Below are 22,874 nucleotides of genomic sequence, written 5' to 3' on the forward strand. Positions count from 1 at the left end.
TGGATGGTATGGAAATAATTCATACTGACTGCTTCAAAATTCTGTACTAACAATCTCCACTTAAAGGACAATTTTTATAATTGTGCATGTCTCTTGTCTATTGTTGTGTTTTATATTGCTATTGTTTTTATTCGGGCTTGGCCCCACGTAAGCCGCCCTGAATCCCCTTTGGGGAGATAGAGGCGGGGTATAAAAATAAAGATATTATTATTATTATTATTTTATGTGAGCTCATGACTAGATGCTCCCTACTCATCCATTCCACTTTTTCTTCACACATTAGCATATATTTGCTTGAAAGTGTGTCTCAAATGTGCATAAATAGTATAGAATATAGAACACAAAAGATATGTTGAAACAGAGCAAGAAATTACTCACAGTGACCAAGATGATGCCTACAGGAAAAAGATATGAGTACAATAGCATCCTCCGAATTCATATTTCTCAACACATGGTATTGATAGACATAATGATGGTGGAAGGCATGATAACCAATGGCCTTTTGTGATTCATTTGAAAAAAATCATCAGAATAAAAGTTGTTATTAATACTATGTGTGTTCAAGTAAACTCTAACTTATGGTAAACCTATCATAGGGCTGTTTTTTTGTTTTTGTTTTTTGTAAGACATTCCAAATAGGTTTGCTATTGCCATCCTCTGATAGCCTCTGAGATTAAGAGAGACTGATTTGTCTATGGTTGCCCAGTGCGTTTCTATGGCACAGCATGGATTTGAACATTGATTTCCTAGCCCTAGTCCAACAATCAAACCGCTATGCCACTAGGACCTAAGCTCCATGCTCAGTGCTGTTAGAAACTTATTGGAAATACAATACATTTTAGCCTTATTCATCCTATAATGTTATTTAAATATTACTACAACACAGTACTCAACTTTTAATAGAAAAAGATTATCAAGCCATGAAAAAAAAGATTATATAGCAAAAACTAAACACACTTTCTAGAAAAAAAACCACCAAAGTGCTTTCAATTCTATTCACATTTCAAACTTAAATCTTGAAATCTTCTGAAATTTTTCAATTTAGATTAGAATGCTCTGCTGGAAGTAAAAATGCAGTGTACTATAGTCATGAATTAACAACGGCTGCAGGCCGGCCATGTGGGATCTCAATCATAAAAGAGGAGGGGTCAGATTGGATAGCCCTTGACTTTCTTTTGGACCTCTTGGTGGCTTTCGATATTATTGATCATGGTATCCTTCTGGGCCATCTCACTGGAATGGGACTTGGAGGCCCTGGTTTACAGTGGCTCCGTTCTTTCCTGGACAGGTGAACCCAATGCCCCTTCTTCCCACAAATGGAGTGATGGACACAGATGTGAAAAAAGCAGGAAAAGTCTGACAAAACCCAAAAAGCCATATCAAAGGACTTCATACTCTTTATACTAATCTGGAAGGTTCCCCAGAACAAATAATGTATGCAGGTGATTGTGAGAGTCCACTGAAGAAGATCATTTCAGAAACAGCATCAAGTCCCATGAAAATTCATTAATTTGTTCACAAATTCAATTGATGGAGGATATGTGGGCTGAATCCACTAAAATGTTCTGGAACTAGCTCTTTGAGCTAGCTTTCTTTGGCAGCCAGTATATCTACAACCAATTATGTTGGTTGTATAAAAGCATGCAGACTCATAAGATGTGTTCTTTAAACAGTAACTCCCACTCCAAGTCCGAGAAAGACGCAGAGGAGATAACAAGATCCAAAGCACACTTGGATTTATCAGTAAACAAGAAAAACAGCCAATCAGTGTTATCACCAGTAAGATATGGGTAACAGGTGAACATCAGGTAATGATGAATTGGTTCTTCTTCATTCAAAATGCAGTGTACAAATCTTTATCTATTCTACCATTTACTTTAGTTCTCTGTATTATTAAAGGCCTCTCTACACAGTACCTAAAACACAGGATTCCCTGTGTTAAAAAGGGGGGTGGCTACATGACGTTAGCGCTAAATGCATGCTGATTAGCTGCAATGGCCAAAAAAAGGGATAAAAAGGGATCCCGATTCTGGTAAAAAAAAGTGCATATTCACATCACTGCATATCCCTGCACTCACCAAAAACATGTGATTTCCTTCCCTCTCCCCTGTGAAGACTGCTCTAGCACATGTCCATTTTTTAAAGCCTGAAGCAGCTGACTGGGCTGTGAGAAAAACACACAGATAATTTAAAGGAAGCATGAATGAAAAGCAATTAGAACTCTCTGAAACTTTATTTTAAACTGTATAATATTATACAGAGCTTAAATAAACTATTAGGGGAAGGGAGAAATCTGGCTAAAGATTTTTTTTAAATTCACTCTATTCTGTGCCTCATACGTACACATGCAAATCTGCTTGTATTTATATTAAGATATTTGCATATATGGTTCAGTGCATAAGGGGAGTGAATTTTAAAAAACAACTTCCGCCGGATGTCCCTCATCCATCTTCTATCTTGTTCCAAGATGGGGAAAACTTGTGAGGATGGTGGGGGAAGAAATTCTGGGACCCACCCATCTTTGTGGGGACCTGCTTTCAAGTCCCAGGTTTTGTTTTGGTTTTTGTTTGGTTTTTTTTTTTGCTCTCTATTAAATCCATGTTTTTCTGCTGCCTGGAAGTGCCTTAAGTCATATATAGATGTCCTGAATCACTATGTAATAAAACAGGTCAACCCTATGCCCATGTACTTAGCAGTGACACCAGTGAGATTACATGACAGAACTGCACTGTTTAAGAGCACTTATTGATATGAATGAGTTATAAAGCTCAATCATCTGTGCAAAGAGAATTCAGACATTTTATACTATCAAAGTTGGGCTATTACAATTCTTGCCAGAAATAAATACATTCATAAATCACGTAGTACATCAAGAGAATGGAAGAAGCCAAGAAAAAGAAATGACAAAATTGTTCAATAGACACTGTTGACATGAAACAGCATTTTCCATCTTTCGACTTCACAGATAAGCAAGCAGGGGATTCTTAAAGGCTTTGGTAACACCAGACAAAACTTTGCTATAATATCAATATTTTAAAAAAACTAAAGTGAACTGAAAGGTCCTTTTGATGCCATGTTTCTCATCATGCAACAGGAATAGGTGCATAGATAAATATAATGCAACTGAGCTAAGTGCATTCTTTCTGAATGGGGCAAGTGTTTAATTCAGAGGTACACATTTAATACAGATAGTTTTTTCCCATGAAACGACACACACACACACACACACACACTTATTTATTTATTTATTACAACATTTATATCCTGCCCTTCTCACCCAACAGGGGACACAGGGCGGCTTACAATAAAACACACATATAAAAACTGTACAGTACATTATAAATCAGATTAAAAATTATTAGCTTACATCAACATTCATAAACACATTCTAAAATACAGATGGGCGTGTTCAAGTTCAAAAGACTGGGTCTGTTGATTAAGTTCTGGCGTACATAATAATAATTAGCGCTGCTAGTTGTTATTTGAAAGCCTGGCCCCACAACCAAGTTTTAACCTTCCTACGGACACACACACACACACACACACACCTATACTTAATAACAATAGTAAAGCAGTGCTTCTGCAGTTCTTTTCAGCTTATTCCAAAAGACAGGCTATTACAAAAACATATGCAATAAGGACTGTTGAATATTGTGTAGGCCATAAACAAAACAGATTTCTCTTATTACAAATTTGTGAATCTTAAAACAAATACAACCTGATATGTTCTGGCACTGCAATCTGTTGGAGAACATTTCACGTATGTTAATAGTAGGGTCATACTGCACCGACATAGGAGGGATTGATGGGTCTGTTTCTATAACCGATAAATATGATTCTAAAAGCCACAAAAAACCATGACAGGACTAGGGTAGGACTTGAAACTTCATGAATAAAATCTGTACATAGATATTTAATTAAGAACATAAAAGCAGTTGATATAGAGTAAAAAAAGGAATCAACATGAGCATGTTATTGGATACTCACCCCATAAAATATCATGCGAGCAATCCACTGTGATTATGTCAGGATTCATCCAAGTAACCGGGATTTCTTTAGGTTTGGTACTGCCCACGACCACCATATCAGTATCATGAAGCTAAAAAGTGGAAATCACAGAAACTGATTTGAGTCAGAATTGTTGCCAGATGAACACTGAATACAGTATATATACTGTACAGTAATTAAAAAACCAAGTGAACTAATACATATGTATGGGCATTTTTCTATAAAGAATTATAACCAAATAATTTTCTCATCTTTTATCAAATTACTTTTCCAGACCTTAAGACACCAAGACAAAATATTACACAATGTAAAATACTGATAGCAATACACCATTGCCTTCAGCTTCTTTTCAGAGCACACAGAAGTTGATAATCATTATAAGAGTGTAATTTATTTTATTTCTTTTAAAAAAAACTTCAGTCACATAAACAAAAATAGACACGGCACTCTATTGCACTACGATACCATCAAACTTTTTTTTTTTACAAAAAAAAGGTGAGCATATTTTCGAATCCTCCTAATATAGTTTCTATATATATATATATATATACACACACACACACACACACACACTTTTCTACTGATTCTTACTTTTAAATCTCTCTTTTTAAATCTGTACCCACAACACAGTTGAGAGGTGGTATCACATGATGGGTTGAGTGTTGTAAAAAGACATAGCATACATATGTCAAACCCAAGGCCCGCAGGCTGAATCCAGCCCACCATGTCATTTTTATGGCCCTTCAGATGCTGGATTACAACTATTCCTCATCATTAGACATCATGACTAGAGCTGATAGCAGTTGCGATAGTAGTAATAATAATAATAACTTTATTCTTATATCCTGCCCCATCTCCTCGAAGGTACTCAGGGCAGCTTACATGGGGACCAAGCCTGATAAAACAAAATTACAGATATGTCAACATAAAATGCCTTACAGTACAATACAGTAAAGTAACAGTTGGAAGGCTGTAGTTTGTTCTGAATTAATCAGGAGAGGTTTTAATATAGCTACAGTGCTTGTGGAGATGATGTCCCACTTTAAATGATCTTTTAACCTTTCCCAACCTCAGAGCTACGAGTGCTGTTGGGTTGCAATTACCATTATCCCCACTCCACATGGCAGATTGCTAAAAGGGATGGGCGTTGTCGTTCAATAACATCTGAGAACCTGAACTGAGTAAAAACTAAAGAGCACCAACCACCATATTATATATATATATATATATATATATATATATATATATATATATATATAGAGAGAGAGAGAGAGAGAGAGAGAGAGAGAGAGAGAGAGAGAGAGATAGCTGGCCCTCTGTATCCACAGATTCTCTGTCCATGGATTCAATGGCCCTTTGAACGCAACCGTAAGGATGAGTTGGCCCTTGATGAAAATCAGTTTGTTCTGCTCTAGCAGAACAGGTTTTGAATTCCTACTTGGCTACGGAAACTTGCTGTGGGTGATCCTGGGAAAGATAAATGATCTTAGCCTCAGCTCAAGCTTCTTTTGAACAATTTTTGTGAAGAAACCCTGATAACTTAATCTTAGGGACACCATGCACTGGAAAGGACGTGAAGGCACACAATAACAAATTATATACAGCACCGGCTCTGTATCCATCGGACTGACACCTACAGTTTCATTTACCCATGTCCAACAAAATTTGTTTTATCTAGGCATTTTCTAGATTCTCAAGCACAAATCTATGATATTCTTGGACTAAAAGTCAGTCATTTCAATAGGATTCAATATTATCTGCAGTTTTGCATATGAGGTATAAGAACGGATACAGATGTCATACTGTAGATTGATAGGGTAGCCCAATGGAAAAGATGATAGTGCTTCTGTACTTTAAATACTTTTATAGAACATGAAAATTTCAGCAAGGAGACTTGATATTCCTTTTTCTAAAACATTATTAGAGGTACAGGAACTTTATTAGTCGTTGCACCTAGAGAGCCTATTGATAATCCCACCCAGCCAGACAAGAGCACAGTCATTTTTGCATTTCATTTTAGAAAGCACAGGGGCTTCCACATCAGTCCTATTTCTTATGTGCATTTGGGTTCTACTAGCTATGCTCTCTTGCTTTTGCATGTTACGCAGTCTGCTAGGAGTTAATCAGTAGGTTGGAATGACCCTGAATGTGCTCAGTTCCTTATCACACTAATTGGACAGGTGACTATTACCCCGTCCTTCTTTGACCCATTGCCTTTAATTGGCATAGAAACAAGGAACCTAATCTTTGAATGGGCTTTCCAGGCTGGAAACCTCACTTAGTTATAAAGCAGAGCACAATTCCGACCCATACAAATCTTTAGTGGATGCACGGGAAAATGTGGTAAGGGCATCACACTTTATCCACATATCCACCTTACCATTACACCATTGCTGTTTCAAGGTTTCATAATTATTTGTTTTGAGTATTGAGATCCAAGGTCAGCTATTCTGGGGGCTAATAAAAGACAGCCCAGCAGCCAAAACTGATAACTCCAAAGACTTCCCAATTATCACTGAAATGGGATATTTTACTCCCATGCAAAACCATTTATGACTCGAAAGTTAAAAAGTAAGGAGTTAGAGGAAACTGTTTAAGTTTCTTAGCCACCCATCACAGATTCCTCTGAGGATACCTGCCATAGATGTGGGCAAAACGTCAGGAGAGAATACTTCTGGAACATGGCCATACAGCCTGGAAAACATACAACAACCCTGAGAACCAATCTTGTTCATAACTTGTGGACTGCCTGTAATAAAATGTACCTGCTCTAAAGTTCTGTTGCACAAACTTGTGTTATATATTATGTGGTCCTGCTTTTTCTGAAGTGACACACCAAAATTTTGTCATTTCCTCTCACATGACTAATATACTACTAGTTTTCAACCATTTGAAAGCACGTACCTCTGAAAAGTGTACTAAGAACACATATCAGAGGAGAGGTTCCTAGTATAAGATCCGATTAGTAATATTCTTCAAACTTCTTTGTACAGTTTAATGGAGATTCTCCTGAGCAGATTCCTTTCACTTCCATGGGCCTTATCCACCACCTTTTCCATTTATATCCCTTCACATTCAGATTGCATTGTTACATACATGAAAAAAGAAAGGACACAATTGAATGTGTAGAAATCTGTTTGCATTTACTAAGGAATAAAGTGCGATGAGCTCAGTGGGACTTATCTCAAGTAGACACATTATCTGAAAGGGATGACTGCTACACTCATTTATGAAATGTAGAACTAGTTACAGGTGGGAAAACCCATTAAATAATCAAGTTCATCTCCTGGCAAACATACCATATAATGTCCAAACAGATAGTGAACTTGATTCAAAACAGATGCTCTACATAATTGCAACCAAATGCTATGGAAGATACAGGGAAGTGTTAACATGCATCCAAAGTATAATGAGTTACACATTGGAAAATGTTTTAAAAATCCATTAATGAGATCAGACTACAAGAAATGAACAAGAGTAATATTCGCAACAGTGCTGAAGCAATGTCTGCTGTTAAACATGTGGGCCATTCTCACTGTCATTTTCTTCCATCAATCTGGAGAAGATTAATGCCAATAAATATGCTGAAATTTTAGCTTGTAGCAGCACACAGAGCTAACACCAATGAGGTTTATATTGAAATAGGCTTAAAGGAACCACCCACTCCCGAGATAAAAGGTCTGAAATAACAGTAACGCAGGCACTGTAAGCCAAATATGTATTGATAATGACACAGTGTAACTGTACCCTTCACTTAACTGGAAAGCCTACTTACCAAGAGAGCTGTGTAAATATTACTTTCCCTAGCAGTTGGAATTAGTTTCTTAAAATGACATTATAAAAACCTATGATCATATTAGAAGTCAGTGTTTAAAGATAAGGTATTAATGGATACAATAAGGGGATGTTTGTGGGAATATTTTAATTAAATGAATACATAGGAAGTTGAAAATAGAAAGAGGTAACACCCAAAAGCAGGAGAGAGAGAGAGAGAGAGAGAGAGAGAGAGAAGTATTTGTTGTAAATACTTAAGGTCCACATTCCAAATTAAATTTTCCTGGATATAATTTCTTTTTCTTCCACAATGAATACGGTACTTGCTTTTAACCCTGCAGAAATTAACTTGGTTTTTGTTTTTTTGTTTACAATCAAACTACAATAACATTTGCTTCAAGACTAGAGAAAATGTCCACTTATATATCTAGCAGTGGTTTTCTGATATTGGAAAATACTTCTGCTCATACAAAGCTGAAGTGTAATCCGAACCTTTGCAACCCTTCCTCCCTAGTTACTCCTGTGGATTAAAGCAGGGTTTCTTGGGATATCCAATCTGGGGGGCTGGTCAATGTGCCAGGGGCCAGCACTATGATTGTACCCACTGGTTATGATTGTTTGTTCTTTTTCCCCACAGAAAACTCATCAGGGACAATCAATCAATGGCTCAGCGACTGGCACTCGTTCAGAGTCACCACGGAGTAATGCTGGGTTAGAGGATCTCTGTAACAATATAGGATATGTTTCATAGGACTGCAGTAAATAGAATGAATCTATTATCTAAGTAGGTGTGATTATTACTTGTGCAGAGTCACAACTGCATACTTAGGCATTCATAGTGTTCACTCTTAGCAAACAAGGGAGAACTATGCATGGAGAAAACTTTCTATGCGCCACCCACTCTTCTGGAAAGAGCCTTGCACTCAAAGCAGGATGTCCTTGAGTTGTTCACAGAGTGCCCTTGTATTTTGTACATACCTGTGACTAGTGTTATGATTCCTAACAGTAAATCCTATGAAGGCAGGAAAATCCATATAGCTTTTCCTGCATATATTTCAGTGTGTGACTCAGACCTACCAGCACCAGTGAATTTATTTTGCAGCATGATCTCCTGTGACTTTATATCTGCTGTCATCCAGGCAGATTTTATTTAATATCTTAATTCGCAGGATTTTCTGATCCCATATCCTACATATTGTGGGCTAGGATAATGACCAATGGTCACAGAAATATTTGTGGGTGCAGTATCAAGGGTATTCCACAGCATTCAAACATCCACCCTAATTAAAGTCCCTTCCCCAAACATTGTCTCTTCCCCAAACGTTCACATGAAATGGAACACACCCGTGTGATCTTGGGCCAATTGCTACTTTCTGTCTAGTGCAGTGGTTCCTGAACTCCACTCTTCCAGGCATTTTGGACTTCAACTCCCAGAAGCCCTAACTAACTTGGTCAACAGTCAAGAATTCTGAGAACCGAGGTCACAAACATCTGGAGAATCAGTTTGGGAAACTGGTCTAATTTACCTTACACATTTTTGTGATTATAAAGTAGGGGAGCAAAGGAGAGAGCTATGCATGTCACTTTGAGGTTAGGAAAGGCTGGTATATAAAATATAACAATGGTTGGCATCCTGTTCATGGCATATGCACACATAAGTCCATCATACACTTGTGTAAGTCTTTTTGGGTCACCACAGAGGTTGGTATTCTCTTCCATATGCTATAACGACCAAAATCCTTCTCCCTCAATCCACCAATGTATCATGAGAACCTTACAGCCATTCCTCTGCTTGTGGAGAGGCATTGGAAAAGTTTCCAGCTATAGAGACATACGTGGCAATACAGGACATTTATCAGTAAGTGATCGGAGTGCTGATGTCTGGGAAGGTTTCTGCATTAAAGCTGCTAGGCTTTCCTGATGTTTCACCCACATCTATGCCAGGCATCCTTAGAGGTTTGTGATGTCTTCAACAACACAATGGAAAATCAGTCTGAAGCTGAATTGGCTGTTCTCAGACCTCAACTAGGCTTAAAATGACCAAATGGGGTATAGGAATTATAGGAATAGTTTTCAATGTGTTTGCAACACCAGAGGTTACAGAATGGTCAATAGCTGTTATATGAAGGAAGGAGTATTGTATCCAGGTTTTTTCAGCTTTGGGGAATTTTTAAAAGATTGCTTTTTGTTTCGGTTTAAGAGCTTGTTTTTCTTCCAGCTCTGTCAAATGTTCACAAGAGAGAAAAAGCTCATCCTATACATCTGTGAAGTGGAAAACGAACACGCAGTTGTTCTGTTTAGATATTTAATAATCAGGGCAAAGGGAATGAAGGTAGGAAGGAGATCCCAGTTGGATCCTGGCCTAGAAAGTTAAATGTACTTCAGAAAATAAACAAGCCAACCTGGAATCTCTTGCATGCAAATCATGGATTCTACAGTTGAGCTAGAATCCTAACAGCCTTCCAGCTCTCTTATATATCCTTATATGTATATCCTTTTATATTCCATTTTTAAAGTGAATAAAATGTTCAGGATTTTTTTAAAAGCTGACATGCAAAGAAGCTGGAAAATGTGTACTGCTTATCTTACATATGGTTTTCATAAGTGTATAAACAAAAGCATTTTCCCTACCAATAGGGTTTATCAAATATTATTAGAATATCAGTTTGCATTAAGAATTCAATCCATTCTCATCTCTGTTTACCATTCAATATCAGCCAAATATATTATTGTTTTTTTTATCCAGAAAACTTACATTGAAATACTCCTTGAAGTTATACCACTGGGGTGTTTAGAAGCCAAATATTTTCTTTTTCAAACTAATTTAGAGAGAGAGAGATCAGGCATGCATACTTTATCTAAAAGCTTCACTGTAAGATTTAGCCCTTCCTTAACCTACAGCCATATTTATGAAGAGTTGGCACAAAATGAACAAAATCTGTTTGTATTTAACCATCTTCTATTATGTAAGAATTCTAGAAATATTGGTATAGTCCTCAGCATTTGAACAACTATGCAGGACTTAATTCAGCTGTGCCAAGACAAATGATCGTAACTACAATCAATCTGATCTTTAAGTTACAGAAATACAACTTGATGTATTTCTACTCCACCAAAATCAAAAATAAATGGAAGGGAATGAAATAAAAAGAGAAGTGTCTACAAATGAAAGCCAGCCAAACTACACAGTGCATGGGAGGTCCATGTTTGTTTTTGTTTAATCTAAGCACAAGGCCTCTGAATTTGATCAGGTAGGTAAAAATATAAAATTTTCCTAATCTAATTCTACCTATCCCTTCCCTCCAACGCTGCTTGTCTTTTGAGGTCTGGGATCGAATTATAACTCAATTATTTTGAATATGATCATATTTCAGACAAGTGTCCCTCAATATATATTTTCTTAGAGAATTTTATTCCTGTTTATTTTCTAAGGGAATTTTATTCCTGTTTTGTGTACAGAAACCAACAGATACATGACATTTCTGTTGATGCATAGAACGAACAATCTCTCACAGACTAGGCATGAATAAACCCAGGCCCGAGGGCTGGATGTGGCCCCTTGGGCTCTTTTCTGAGGCCCTCCTCTCTCTCACCATCCTATCCTTCCTCCCCTCTTTCCTTCCTCCTTCCTTCCTTCACTTCCACCCTTTCGTCCTTTCTTCCTTCCCGTTTGTCTTTCCTTCCTTCTATCTTTCCTCCCCCCTCCCTCCCATTCCCTTCCTTCCTTCCTTCTCTTCATTCTCTTTTTTCTTCCTCCTTTCCTCCTGGGGGATGTTTAGGTGGGAGAAGAGAAGGTAGAGAGGAAACATGAGAACCATGTTTCAAGATTTTAAAAAGTGTCCCACTGAGGAGGAGGGGGGGGGACTGATTTTCTGCTGCTCTAGAGACCTGGGAGACCTGCTCTAGAGACAAAGGGAGCAATGGTTTCAAATGGCAAGGAAATAAATTTGGCTGAAAAGATTAGAAGAACTTCCTGAGTAAGAGCTGTTTGAGCAGCATTTCTCAAACTGGGGACCGGGACCCCTGTGGGGGTCCCAAGGGATGTGTGAGAGGGGTTGCCAAAGACCATCAGAAAACACATATTTCTGATGGTCAGGAACTGCTTTGGCAGAAAAGGCTGAAGATATCTCGCCTGTCCTCCTCTATCCTTTTTGGAAACAGATGTCAAATCCTCCCACCAAAAGTCCTTCTCCTGCTGTGACTGGATGCAGGAAGAACTACAATTACCATCATATTGGGTCAGCCCCCCTCCTCCCCCCAAATTCCACCAGTATTTGGTATTTGTGCCAAGTTTGGTTCAGACCCATCATTGTTTGAGTCCACAGTGCTCTCTGGATATAGGTGAACTACAACTCCAAAACTCAAGGTCAATGCCCTCCTAACCCTTCCATTATTTTCTGTCAGTCAGATCTGTGTGCCAAGTTTGGTTCAGTTCCATCGTTGGTGGAGTTCAGAATGCTCTTTGATTGCAGGTTAACTATAAATTCCAGCAACTACAACTCCCAAATGACACAATCAACCCCCCCCCCTCCAACCCCACCAGTATTCAAATCTGGGCATATTGGGTATTTGTGCCAAATTTCTTCCAGTGAATGAAAATACATCCTGCATATGAGATATTTACATTACGATTCATAACAGCCACAAAATTACAGTTATGAAGTAACAATGAGAGTAATTTTATGCTTGGGGGGTCACCACAATATGAGGAACTGTATTAAGGGGTTGCAGCATTAGGAAGGTTGAGAACCACTGGGTTGGACAGTGGCATAAGCTGCTTCAGAGTGTGATGAAGGCTTTTCAGCACAGGCTGTCTATTAGGAGTGCTTTGGTTGTGTCTTCTTGCATGGCAAGGGTGGCCCTTGGGGTCTCTTACAGCTCTAGGATTCTATATCAGGAATAGGCAATAGGGGATCTCATGGATACAGTTTTTCTCTCCCGTCCACCATCTCATGCTGACCAAGGCCAACCCTATTGGGATCCAAACGTTTGCCATCCCTCTTTCACTTTCTGCCTCCGAAAGGAAAGAGAAAGGGGAGGAAAGGGCAGGGAGAAGACTTAGGGAGCCCCCTCCCTCCCGGCCCGCCCACCCTGTTCTGGCCCACCATGCGGCCCTCAAGCTAGAAAGTTTGCCCATACCTGCCTTAGACCTTTCACTTTTCTAGAACAAATATAGCATTAGACATGTTTCATGCAAACCATGGTTGCTGAGTACTGAACGCAAGACAGTGGAAATGCAACTTTTTGTGTTTCTCAGTGTTGCACTAATATGTGATGCAGCTAGAAAAACTAAGCTTTAAGAAATTCTGTTAAATGTGCTAGCATTACTACAATCCAGACTGAATGCATTCTCATTTCCCTCTCTATATATAAAACGTTATTATAGTTTACTTGATCTTTCTGCGCTACAAATGTTTTTGGGCCTCCAACAGGTCTGCTTTAGGTGATACTGCATTATGGTGAAAAAGTGTGGCTCTATTCCAGAATGCAAGTGATCTGTTTTTAAGAATCCAGAGTATATTATCTGCTTGGCACTGAACTCTGTTTTAAAAAAAACAGAGCATATTCTTTCCCAGAAATCAAGCTCCAGCATATGAAACCAATTTATCCATATTTGAATTTGGGAGGATTCCAAAGCCAGCTGCAATGTTGGAGATAAGACCCACAATAAACTGGCAGGTCACGCCTTTCAGTGTCTGGTGTTTTTTTGTTTTTGTTTTTTTAAAATCTGACTTACTATCGGGGATCTATTACGAACATACAGCTAAAGGGTATTTCAGAATGTTTACTATGATTACATTATGATATCTATATAGATAACATTTTAATTATCATTCCAATGAAAAAATAGTAAAGGAGAATGGGTGTTTTCTGAATTTATTGGGGTGAGCAATCTGGATCCCATGAAGTACTGTTAGACTACAACACCCATCATTCTTCACAGCTAGAAGCTATGAGAGCTGCAGTACAAAAACACTCTGAGAGGTAATGCTTGCTCACCACTGCTCTGAATTATGCACAAATAGCTCTCTTTTTAGATGTAGTTACACACAGAGTAATAATACTGAAAAATAAAAAATCACTCCAGAACACGGCAGTGTAACAGATAATAGGATAAGATAAACTCAAAAATTTAAGCTTCAAGGAAACTGTTTTGCCATAGGGATAACAATTGCTTTTTTCAAACTTCTGTCCATCAGTGAGAGCACACAAAATGTTACAGTAACATCAGCAGCTGTAAAAACAGTGTTTTGCCAATGTCTTCGCTCCCCAGCTGCTCAGGCTGCAGAAAACACACATTGCTTTTCAAGCCTGGAATACAAAAAGATTTACTTCTCACTGTAACTTTTTGATTTGGTTGCCCCCTTCTGGGAATCACTATGAAATACTGGGGAACTGTAACTTCAACATGCAGTTTTTGTTTTGATTATTGTTTTGTTACTTTAAGATGTTTCTGACTTATGGTGACCTTAAGGCAACTCTAGTTCATTGGGCTTTCTTGGAAAGATTTATCTGGATAAAACATGTCCTTGTCTTCCTCTAAGGCCAAGAAAGCATGGCTTGCCTAACGTCACTGAATTGTGTTGCTGAAGGCTATCATGGTCAGAGTCACTTGGTTGCTTTGAGTTTTCTGGGCTGTATGATCATGTTCCAGAAGCATTCTCTCCTGACGTTTCACCCACATTTATGGCAGGCATTCTCACAGGTTGTGAGAGCTGTTGGAAACGAGGCAATTGGGGGGTTTATATATCTGTGGAAATTCCAGAGTGGGTGAAAGAACTTTTTTTTGAGGCAAGTGTGAATGGTGCAACTGACCACCTTGATTAACATTAAATGGCCTTGCAGCTTCAAAGTCTGGCTGTTTTCTGCCTGGGGGAATCCTTTGTTGGGAGGTGTTAGCTGGCCGTGATTGTTTCATGTCTGGAATTTCCTGTCTTCTCAGTGTTATTCTTTATTTACGATCCTGATTTTAGAGGGTTTTTTTAATACCGGTAACCAGATTTTGTTCATTTTCCTGGTTTCGTCCTTTCTGTAGAAATTGCCCACATGTTTGTGGATTTCAGTGGCTTCTCAGTGTAGTCTGACATGGTGGTTGTTAGAGTAGTCCAGCATTTCTGTGTCCTCTTATAATATGCTGTGTCCAGGTTGGTTCATCAAGTGCTCTGCTATGGCTGACTTTTCTGGCTCCAGTGCCTTTTATCAGGGCAGCTAACACTTCCCAGCCAAGGATTCCCTCAGGAGGAAGTAGCCAGACTTTGAAGCTGCAAGGCTATTCAATGCTAATTAAGGTGGCCAATTGCAACGTTCACGCCTGCCTCAAACAAACAAAGGTTCTTTCTCATACCCTAGATCTTCCACAGATAAAAGCCCCACTTGCCTAGTTTCAAACATACCTCACAACTTCTGCCATAGATGTGGGTGAAACATCAGGAGAGAATGCTTCTGAAACATGGCCATACAGCCTGGAAAACTCACTGAGTTGGTTTCTGTAGCTGATCAGAGAGTCAGAGTCGTAGTTCACTGCTCATTCCATTACATCACAAAGAGCACCGGTTTCTAATTAAGCCAGGAAAGCTACAGTGTTTTCTTTCTCTTTTGGTCTTTTATTGGATTTTAAATAGTTTAACTCAATAGATTATTTTTTCTTAAATAACACACATATATTTACTATTGTTTTGTGTGTTTTCAGTCTATATTTGTTTGAATAAGTTGTAAATGGGTTTGAGTTGTAAGTGAAGGAAAGATGGGATGTACATGAAGGAAACAAGAATAATAATATTACTCACATTAGCAAAAAGCTGGTGAAATGTCATGACCAGGTTTAGAGGAAATGATTATTCCCCTCTTCACTTCTTTATGCTTGCAAACTATTTCTATGGCAGTATGTCTTTGACTTGTCTTTTGTACATAGATCCATTTCTGTGGGGTTGGGATGAAGTCAGTTCTCTCAATTCACCTAGTAGCCTGCCTCCCCACCCCCTCATTTGCTCATCCCTGAAATTAGGCAATATTTTCATCATGATCTTCTTCTGTTCAATTTTAAAACATTACATCACACAACTCCCAGAATTAGCACAATTAAAATAAGTAAAAAAGAACACACTGAAAGCTAAAGCACAGTGACATAAAGGAGAAAAGGTCAGGAGTCTACTTTGAAATTTTCGGACACCAGTATTCTGCTATTTTGACCATTTGAAACTCTACAACAATGCTTAGAATGCATAGGAATCAATGTCTTCAACACCTTGAAATTAATTCTATTGTCAGTGGAATTCCATCACTTTAGATGCATGCACATCACACAATTATAACTTTATGAACCATTTTAACTGCCACAGTTATCTCTTATGGAGTCTTGTGAATTCTTTCTGACTTTATGCAGGGGCAGGGAAAATTCTCTGTCAGAAAAACCACAACTTCAAATTCTTATGTAGGGGAGCAACAACCTCATTTTCTCGCAGATATACCACTGCATAGTCCATGATCAAATGTTCATTGGATCATCTGTTATCTTAAGCAAAAGTCCTGCTCAAGTATTTATGGAGGTCTATAAAATGGCCAAAATACCAAAAAGCATCAGATTCTGTCTGTCAGCTCCAGTTAGCACTTGAATGAGAGACCACCAAGAAAAACCATGTGTTGCAATCTATAGTTCAGAGGAATGAACTGGCAAAAACAGTGAGTATTCACTGTTTAAGAAAACTAGGCATTCATGGCACTGCAACAAGTTGAAAGACAACTTGAAGAAACACATTATTCCCATGTGTTTGTGAAACGGAGGGTAAAGTTTACATGCACATTCATGTTCCTATCCCTAGTTTTAGCCAAATAAGTGCCTGAACTGCATGACAATGAAGGGAAGGAGGATGCAGGAGAAATGGGAAACACGAGAAATGACAAATGAACATGAACTTTGCTTATGATTTACAGACGAGCAAAGCAACTTAAAGAAGATCAGAAAAATAAACAAACTATGACTTGAGTTCACTGAGTCAACAAAGATTCTTGGATATACTAAAAATGAATAAATTCAGGATCTTGCCAGGCAGCAAACACAAAAGGGAAGATAAAAAACATTTAATAGTTGATATATTATTCACCAGAGTCTGAAGTTGCTTCATTTCCCAGGGACAGCTGATAGTCACGGCCCCTTTTCTTCGAAGAAAGCACTGTAAGGAGATTTCCAAAGGTCCTTGAACTCCCAAAAGTAACACCTTTTTCCCATCTAGGGAAGTACATGCTGGGTGGCAGAAGAAAACATTTCCTCCAATTAGCTACATTGTGAACAGACTGTACTAGATAAAGACAGTGAACATCAGAACCACAGATATTAATGTCAAAGTTTGTATTTCCCTACTTGTTTCATTATATCTCTGTCCCTTACATGAAGAAAAAGGTTTAAAAAAAAAAATAGACCAGCCTTATGCTCCATGCATTTTTCAAATGACTAAGACCACCATGGAAGTAGGACAAGGAGACATTTGATCAACTCTGACAGATTAATAGACAGAGAAGACAGAGAAAGGCAGTCTGGGCTTCAGAAGCAAAGATATTAATGATATCCAGCTCTATTTAGATTCAGATACATTTGAGATTTCTTCCATTAGATATGTTGTTCTAACAGTACAGTTCTACAAACTGTAAATTCCCTAATAATAAAACTTATATTCCCATTTACCAGTTGCCAATGGAAGTAATTTAGCAACTCGTATCTCTCTTCAGTCCAGTATCACACCAAGTAAAGCAAGGATAAGGACATCCCTCTGTAATAGTCATAATCACAATGCTTCTAAGGCTACCTGATGTAAAGAATTGGCAATATTTTTCAAATGCACTAGGAATTATTGCCACAACTGTGCCCATACAATTGGTTCTCGCGCACACACACACACACACACACTTTTTGAGAAAATTCCACAGACCAGCAGCCAATGGCTCACAGACCAGGACTGAACCAGGAACCACCACACTGAGAAGCATGGATCTGTAAAAATTCTATATTCTGCTTTCATAACATTTATAGAACTCTATAAGAAATTAAAATTTAACAGCAATTCTACACATCCTTTGAGAAGTAGATCCCACTGAGTCTCGTTAACTCACAGTTAAATTCATTATTCATATGGAAGAAACAAAGCTACGTAAAGGCAAGTTGAAAGCCCAAAGGCAAGTTGTAAGCCCAAAGATCAAATGGCTTCTCTGCACTATTTACCCATTTCTGTTCCTATGATGGTGCCCCACAATGTTCACCGAAGCATTATCTTCTTAGGGTGCTGAATTTTTTTCCTAACTTCACACTTACAGAGGAATAGCTAGAGGAGGGAGGCCATTACTTGACTCAGGCAACTCGACAACTCAGGACGTGAGGATACAAACCAAGAGATTATAGTAAACAATAAGAATTTATATGCTACCTAGCTTTTCCAGAATCCAGATCACAGCGCCGGCAGAGGGGGGGACCACCCAGTCTTGTATGTTTCCATGGACCAACCTTGCCAAGCTAAAATCTGTTGCTCTGGATGAGAAAGAGGCAAAAAGAGACATCAGAAAGTTAGTGTAAGAATATAAATGTATTCTGTTGAGGTTTTTAAAATGTAATCTTAACAAAACACCATAATTTTCCAATTTAAGTGTTCTCTTTGTTGTTCTAAACAAGGGGCTTCTAATTTGTAGTCTGTGGTCCCCCAGAGGGGCACAATGTCCACAAAGGAATGAAACAGTGTTATGAGCATATATATTATTATTTTAAATATGTACAGAATAATTCCAGTATAAATAGTTTCATAGGGCTGGCTTCATTTGTTTATTTTTCTGCTCCCTCCAAATTTGAAGAGCCCTGATAAACAGCTTACATAAATGTTTGATATACTTAGAGTTTAAAATTTTAAATGTTTGCGCTTCATGGCAACAAATGATATTTAAAGTGGAAGTCTGTAGTACAGAAAAGCAATGTGCTAAACCTACTGCTCATGCCAGGAACTTTATAGATAGAGATTGGTGAACTTCAATGACCATCAGTTTTCACCATTCACCATGCTGGCAAGGATTGATCAAAGCTGCAGTCAAGAAGTATAAGCCTTAGCTTATACTGAAAAATGCATCAAAATATTTCTGCTTTATTTTTTCTGAAAGGAAGGGAGAACCATATCACTCTGGTGCAACTAAAGCAACAAGTCTAATTTAAACTTAAAAGACAAGAAATACTTGTGCCAAGCAAAACTCCTTAATTTTTAAGGTCATACTAAATTTTTTTCTGTTATATTTTGGAGATTTCAACCTGTGTTAGGCAAAATTACACTGTCATTGATTTTAGAGAGCCGAAGTCAAAACGTAAGTTTCATACCACCAGCTTTCTTTCACGGCTGCTTCTTGCTAAGTATAGGTTCACCTTTGGGTTGCCATGAGTCAGAAATTATTTAAAATCAAAGAGAAAAACAACAAAGTAAAAGTAATTAGTTAACATCATATTTTGTAGAAAAGTAAAGGAGATACAAACCTCACCTAGACCCCAAGCCTTTCTTCAGCTCCAATTAGGCAAAAGGAAAAAAGAAAAAAGAAAAAAAGAAAAGAAAAAGAAAGAAGGGGGCTTCAAAATGACATTCTGTTTGTGACTGGCTTGAAGACAATTTCAATCAGAAATGGGGTGCTGAGCCTGCCAAGCTCTCCAAAATGATACTACTTCTAGTTATAGGGTTTTTGGCATGTATGACTCCTCAGAAGAGACTGAAGGGCAAAGCTACCCCTTTGTCTTTTCAACCCTACCCCGAAGTAGAGAATTATAATATTAATTAGTAATGTAAATGCAATGGTATCCGCGTTGGCCCCTAAAACAAATTCCTAAGTCCATATTATTACATGAAACTTACCTATTTACATCTTTCTCTGGCTTCACGGCATTCACTATTTTGCTTGTGGATGACACTTTGCCAAGGCGAAGGAGAATGCCATGGATTTTAGGGTTCTCGTTCAATTTCATGATCTCATTGATGACCTAGAGATTGATTTAAAGTCACAACAGGACCCTGTATAGCTAAGCACATCCATCTATGGACATGTTCACATTTGTACAGTCTGTTTAGAAAAATGTATTAGAGATCAATTGTACTAACGGTAACATTTCATAGCATGTCTTTGAGATGATATATATTTTTAAATATCACTTCAGGGTGATGCCAGGTAACAAGTCAAGCAGAGACATGGAGATAGCGAAAAAATTTGTTTTCTTAGTATTATGATACCAAAGAAAGCAGCTTATACATACTTCAAAACTTAAACTAAATTATCTTTTTGTTTCTACACTCCTTTGAATTTTGTGCAAAAATCCATACAAAAATGCAGACACTGGGATAAAATATGTATTTCTTCTAATATATGGATTTTTACAGCGGTTTGATCACAGTCGTTTTAAGGCTCGCTGGAAATATGCCTTCCCGAAGGGAGGCATTCACCACCACCTTCACCCACTCGGCCAACCACCCTCTGGCTTCTCTCACCAGCCAGGATGAGCAGGGGTCTAGGATGCATGTGGTAGCCCTCACCTCTCCAGGCACCTTGTCCACATCCTCAGGCTGAACCAACTGAAAAGAATCCATCAAAATGGGACAGGCAGGTGCTTGTGTTACATCCTCGAAAGCTGCCATTAATATGGTGTCGAAGCTGGAGCGGATCAAAGTGACTTTGTCTGCAAAGAACCGAGCAAATGCTTCACAGCGGGCTGCCGAGTTGTCAGGGATCCTGTCCTGGGAGACAGGATTTAACAAACCTCTGACAACCCGAAACAGCTCTGCTGGACAATTTTTGCGGATGCAATATTAGCTGCAAAGAAAGAGTTCTTTGCAGCATCTATTGCTGCGGCATATGTCCTTAGATAGGAGTATAGCCATGTTCGGTCTGATTCGTTCCGCTCCGAATGCCACATGCACTCTAGTTCCCTCTTCTTTCACTTCATCACTACCAACTCCTCGGTGAACCAAGGAGCTGGTTTAGCTTGGGTACTCAAGAGGGGACGTTCCGGAGCGATCGTGTCTACTGCCCTGGCCGACTCCTTGTTCCAGAGAGTGACTAGAGCATCGACAGAATCACCAACCGAGGTGGCGGGAAACTCCCCAAGAGCCGTCAGGAATCCATCCAGATCCATAAGCTTCCTGGGGCGGACCATTTTAATAGGTCCTCCTCCCCTGTGGAGGTTAGGAGGTGCAGTAAGCCTAAACCTGATCAGGTGATGGTCGGTCCATGGCAACGGAGCGATGCTCAGCTCCTCCACACCACCACCTTCCTCCCATCCCTGGCAGAAAACCAAGTCAAGTGTGTGTCCCGCTCGTGGGTGGGACCAGATACCAGTTGGGTCAGCCCCATGGTTGCCATAGTAGCCATGAAGTCATGAGCTGCTCCCGTAAGGATGGTCTCAGCATGGACATTGAAGTCGCCCAGCACAATAAGCTGCTGGGACTCCAACGCCAGGCCCGAGACTACCTAGCTCAGGTAGGGAGACTGTAGTGCAGCGGGGTGGTCGGTACACTAACAGAATCTCTAATCTGTCCCAGTCACCCATCCTTAGTTGGACACATTCAAACAGGGTTGACTGTGGGATAGGGCACCTGGTCAGGGGGAATGGAATCCTTATAGACTACTGCGACACCACCTCCCTGCCCTCCAGATCTTGGCTGGTGCTGCACAGAGTACCTGGGAGGACTGAGTTGGGTGAGATTGACCTCACCCGCCTCATCCAACCAGGTCTCCATTATGCACGCCAGGTCTGCCCGATTGCAGTTTTTCCATTTACAGACCTGGCGTTCAAAAGCACCACCTTTAAACCAGAGGGACCGCCAGTCTGGGTATCCAAGTTTAACACATCAGGAGGCAGTTTTAAATCTACAAGAAATCTCTTCCTCTCCCTTGGCTGAATTAATTTTGGCCTCCCTTTCCCATATCTCCTCCTCCCCAGAATTACTTCTATGGGGGCTCCTCAGCTAGTGGACACCCCCTTCCCTCTACATGCCCTCTCTCCCTTTTCTCTATCATCGGGTTGGCACTGGCTTTTAAATGTATACAAGAACCTTGTTTTAACTGTGTCCCGCTCCACCCTCCTTTGGAGGCAACTCCTTCCTTCCCCCACTCCCCCCCCCCTTGGGAGTTACTGAGATAAAGTGCACTAGGAAACTCTGTAACTCCCTTCCTCCTTGTTTAATTCCCAAGGTGAAATGTATTAAGGGCAGGGAAGGATCCAATTCATAGGTTACTATAATAAAATCACTGGGGTAGGGGAAACTAAACTGGGACTAAAAACAGTAATAGGTTCACAATTAAAGTGCCAAAAGCTATAGCTCTTACTGCAGCGTTGCACAGTTCTTTAAGCAATAAAGTGACTATGTGCTTTGACATAACTCTGGATTATGGTTATTCTGTAGGTCAGTACCAAGGCCCTCCCCTCGAATCCTTGAAGTGACTGGCTTGACCTTGAAAGAACTGGGGGCAGCAACGGCCAACAGGGAGCTCTGGCGTGGACTGGTCCATGAGGTCACGGAGAGTCAGAGAATGAATGAATGAAGAAGAAGAACAGAATGCACACAATGTCATTTGAAGATAAATTGTGCCTCCTGGAGGTTTTCAGGGACAAACTTTTTTCATTTGTAGGAATTAAAGAGTAGAGGAATTTTGGAAGCCACAAAACTATGTATCGGGGCCTTAAGTGGCTCATGGGCCACACAGTAACCAACATTGCTTTTAAGAGTTAGAAGTCGCATCAGACAGAATTAGTTCATTTCTAATGTACAATTAGACCTAAACTTCATTTCCATCAGTTTGGTCATTAAAAAAGTAATCCAGAAATGTTGAGAATCTAAATGCTAAGAGGCTCTAGGTTTAAATTAAGACACTTTCAATGTTAAATAAAAAGAAAAGGATAACACTAAACAACAGCAAAAATGAAAACAACCAAACTATAACTGTTGTACAGAGAACAGAAAGTATACAGTGGCTCAAAACATGGGTTCAAATAATAACAGAGATAGTTTATGTATAGCAATTGTTATTCATTTTGCAAGCTCATTTTTCAAGTAATTGTTTTATGTATCTTTCTATATAGAATCATA

General features: G+C 39.1%; 1 protein-coding gene across 5 annotated transcripts in view; it reads right to left on the reverse strand.

Annotated features, from left to right (window-relative positions):
• Positions 1-22,874, reverse strand: part of mthfd1l (methylenetetrahydrofolate dehydrogenase (NADP+ dependent) 1 like) — a 153,800-nt gene that overhangs the window by 125,166 nt on the left and 5,760 nt on the right. For all 5 annotated transcript variants that reach the window (XM_062977297.1, XM_062977294.1, XM_062977285.1 and 2 more), the window contains exons 5-8: positions 19,650-19,774; positions 18,198-18,298; positions 16,884-17,023; positions 3,988-4,099 (exon numbers count right to left, since the gene is read on the reverse strand). In XM_062977297.1, coding sequence (XP_062833367.1) covers positions 3,988-4,099; positions 16,884-17,023; positions 18,198-18,298; positions 19,650-19,774 — 478 coding nt within the window. The remainder of the gene's footprint in view (positions 1-3,987; positions 4,100-16,883; positions 17,024-18,197; positions 18,299-19,649; positions 19,775-22,874) is intronic.

Source organism: Anolis carolinensis, chromosome 1 (assembly GCF_035594765.1).
Source record: "Anolis carolinensis isolate JA03-04 chromosome 1, rAnoCar3.1.pri, whole genome shotgun sequence".
Lineage (NCBI taxonomy): Eukaryota > Metazoa > Chordata > Lepidosauria > Squamata > Dactyloidae > Anolis > Anolis carolinensis.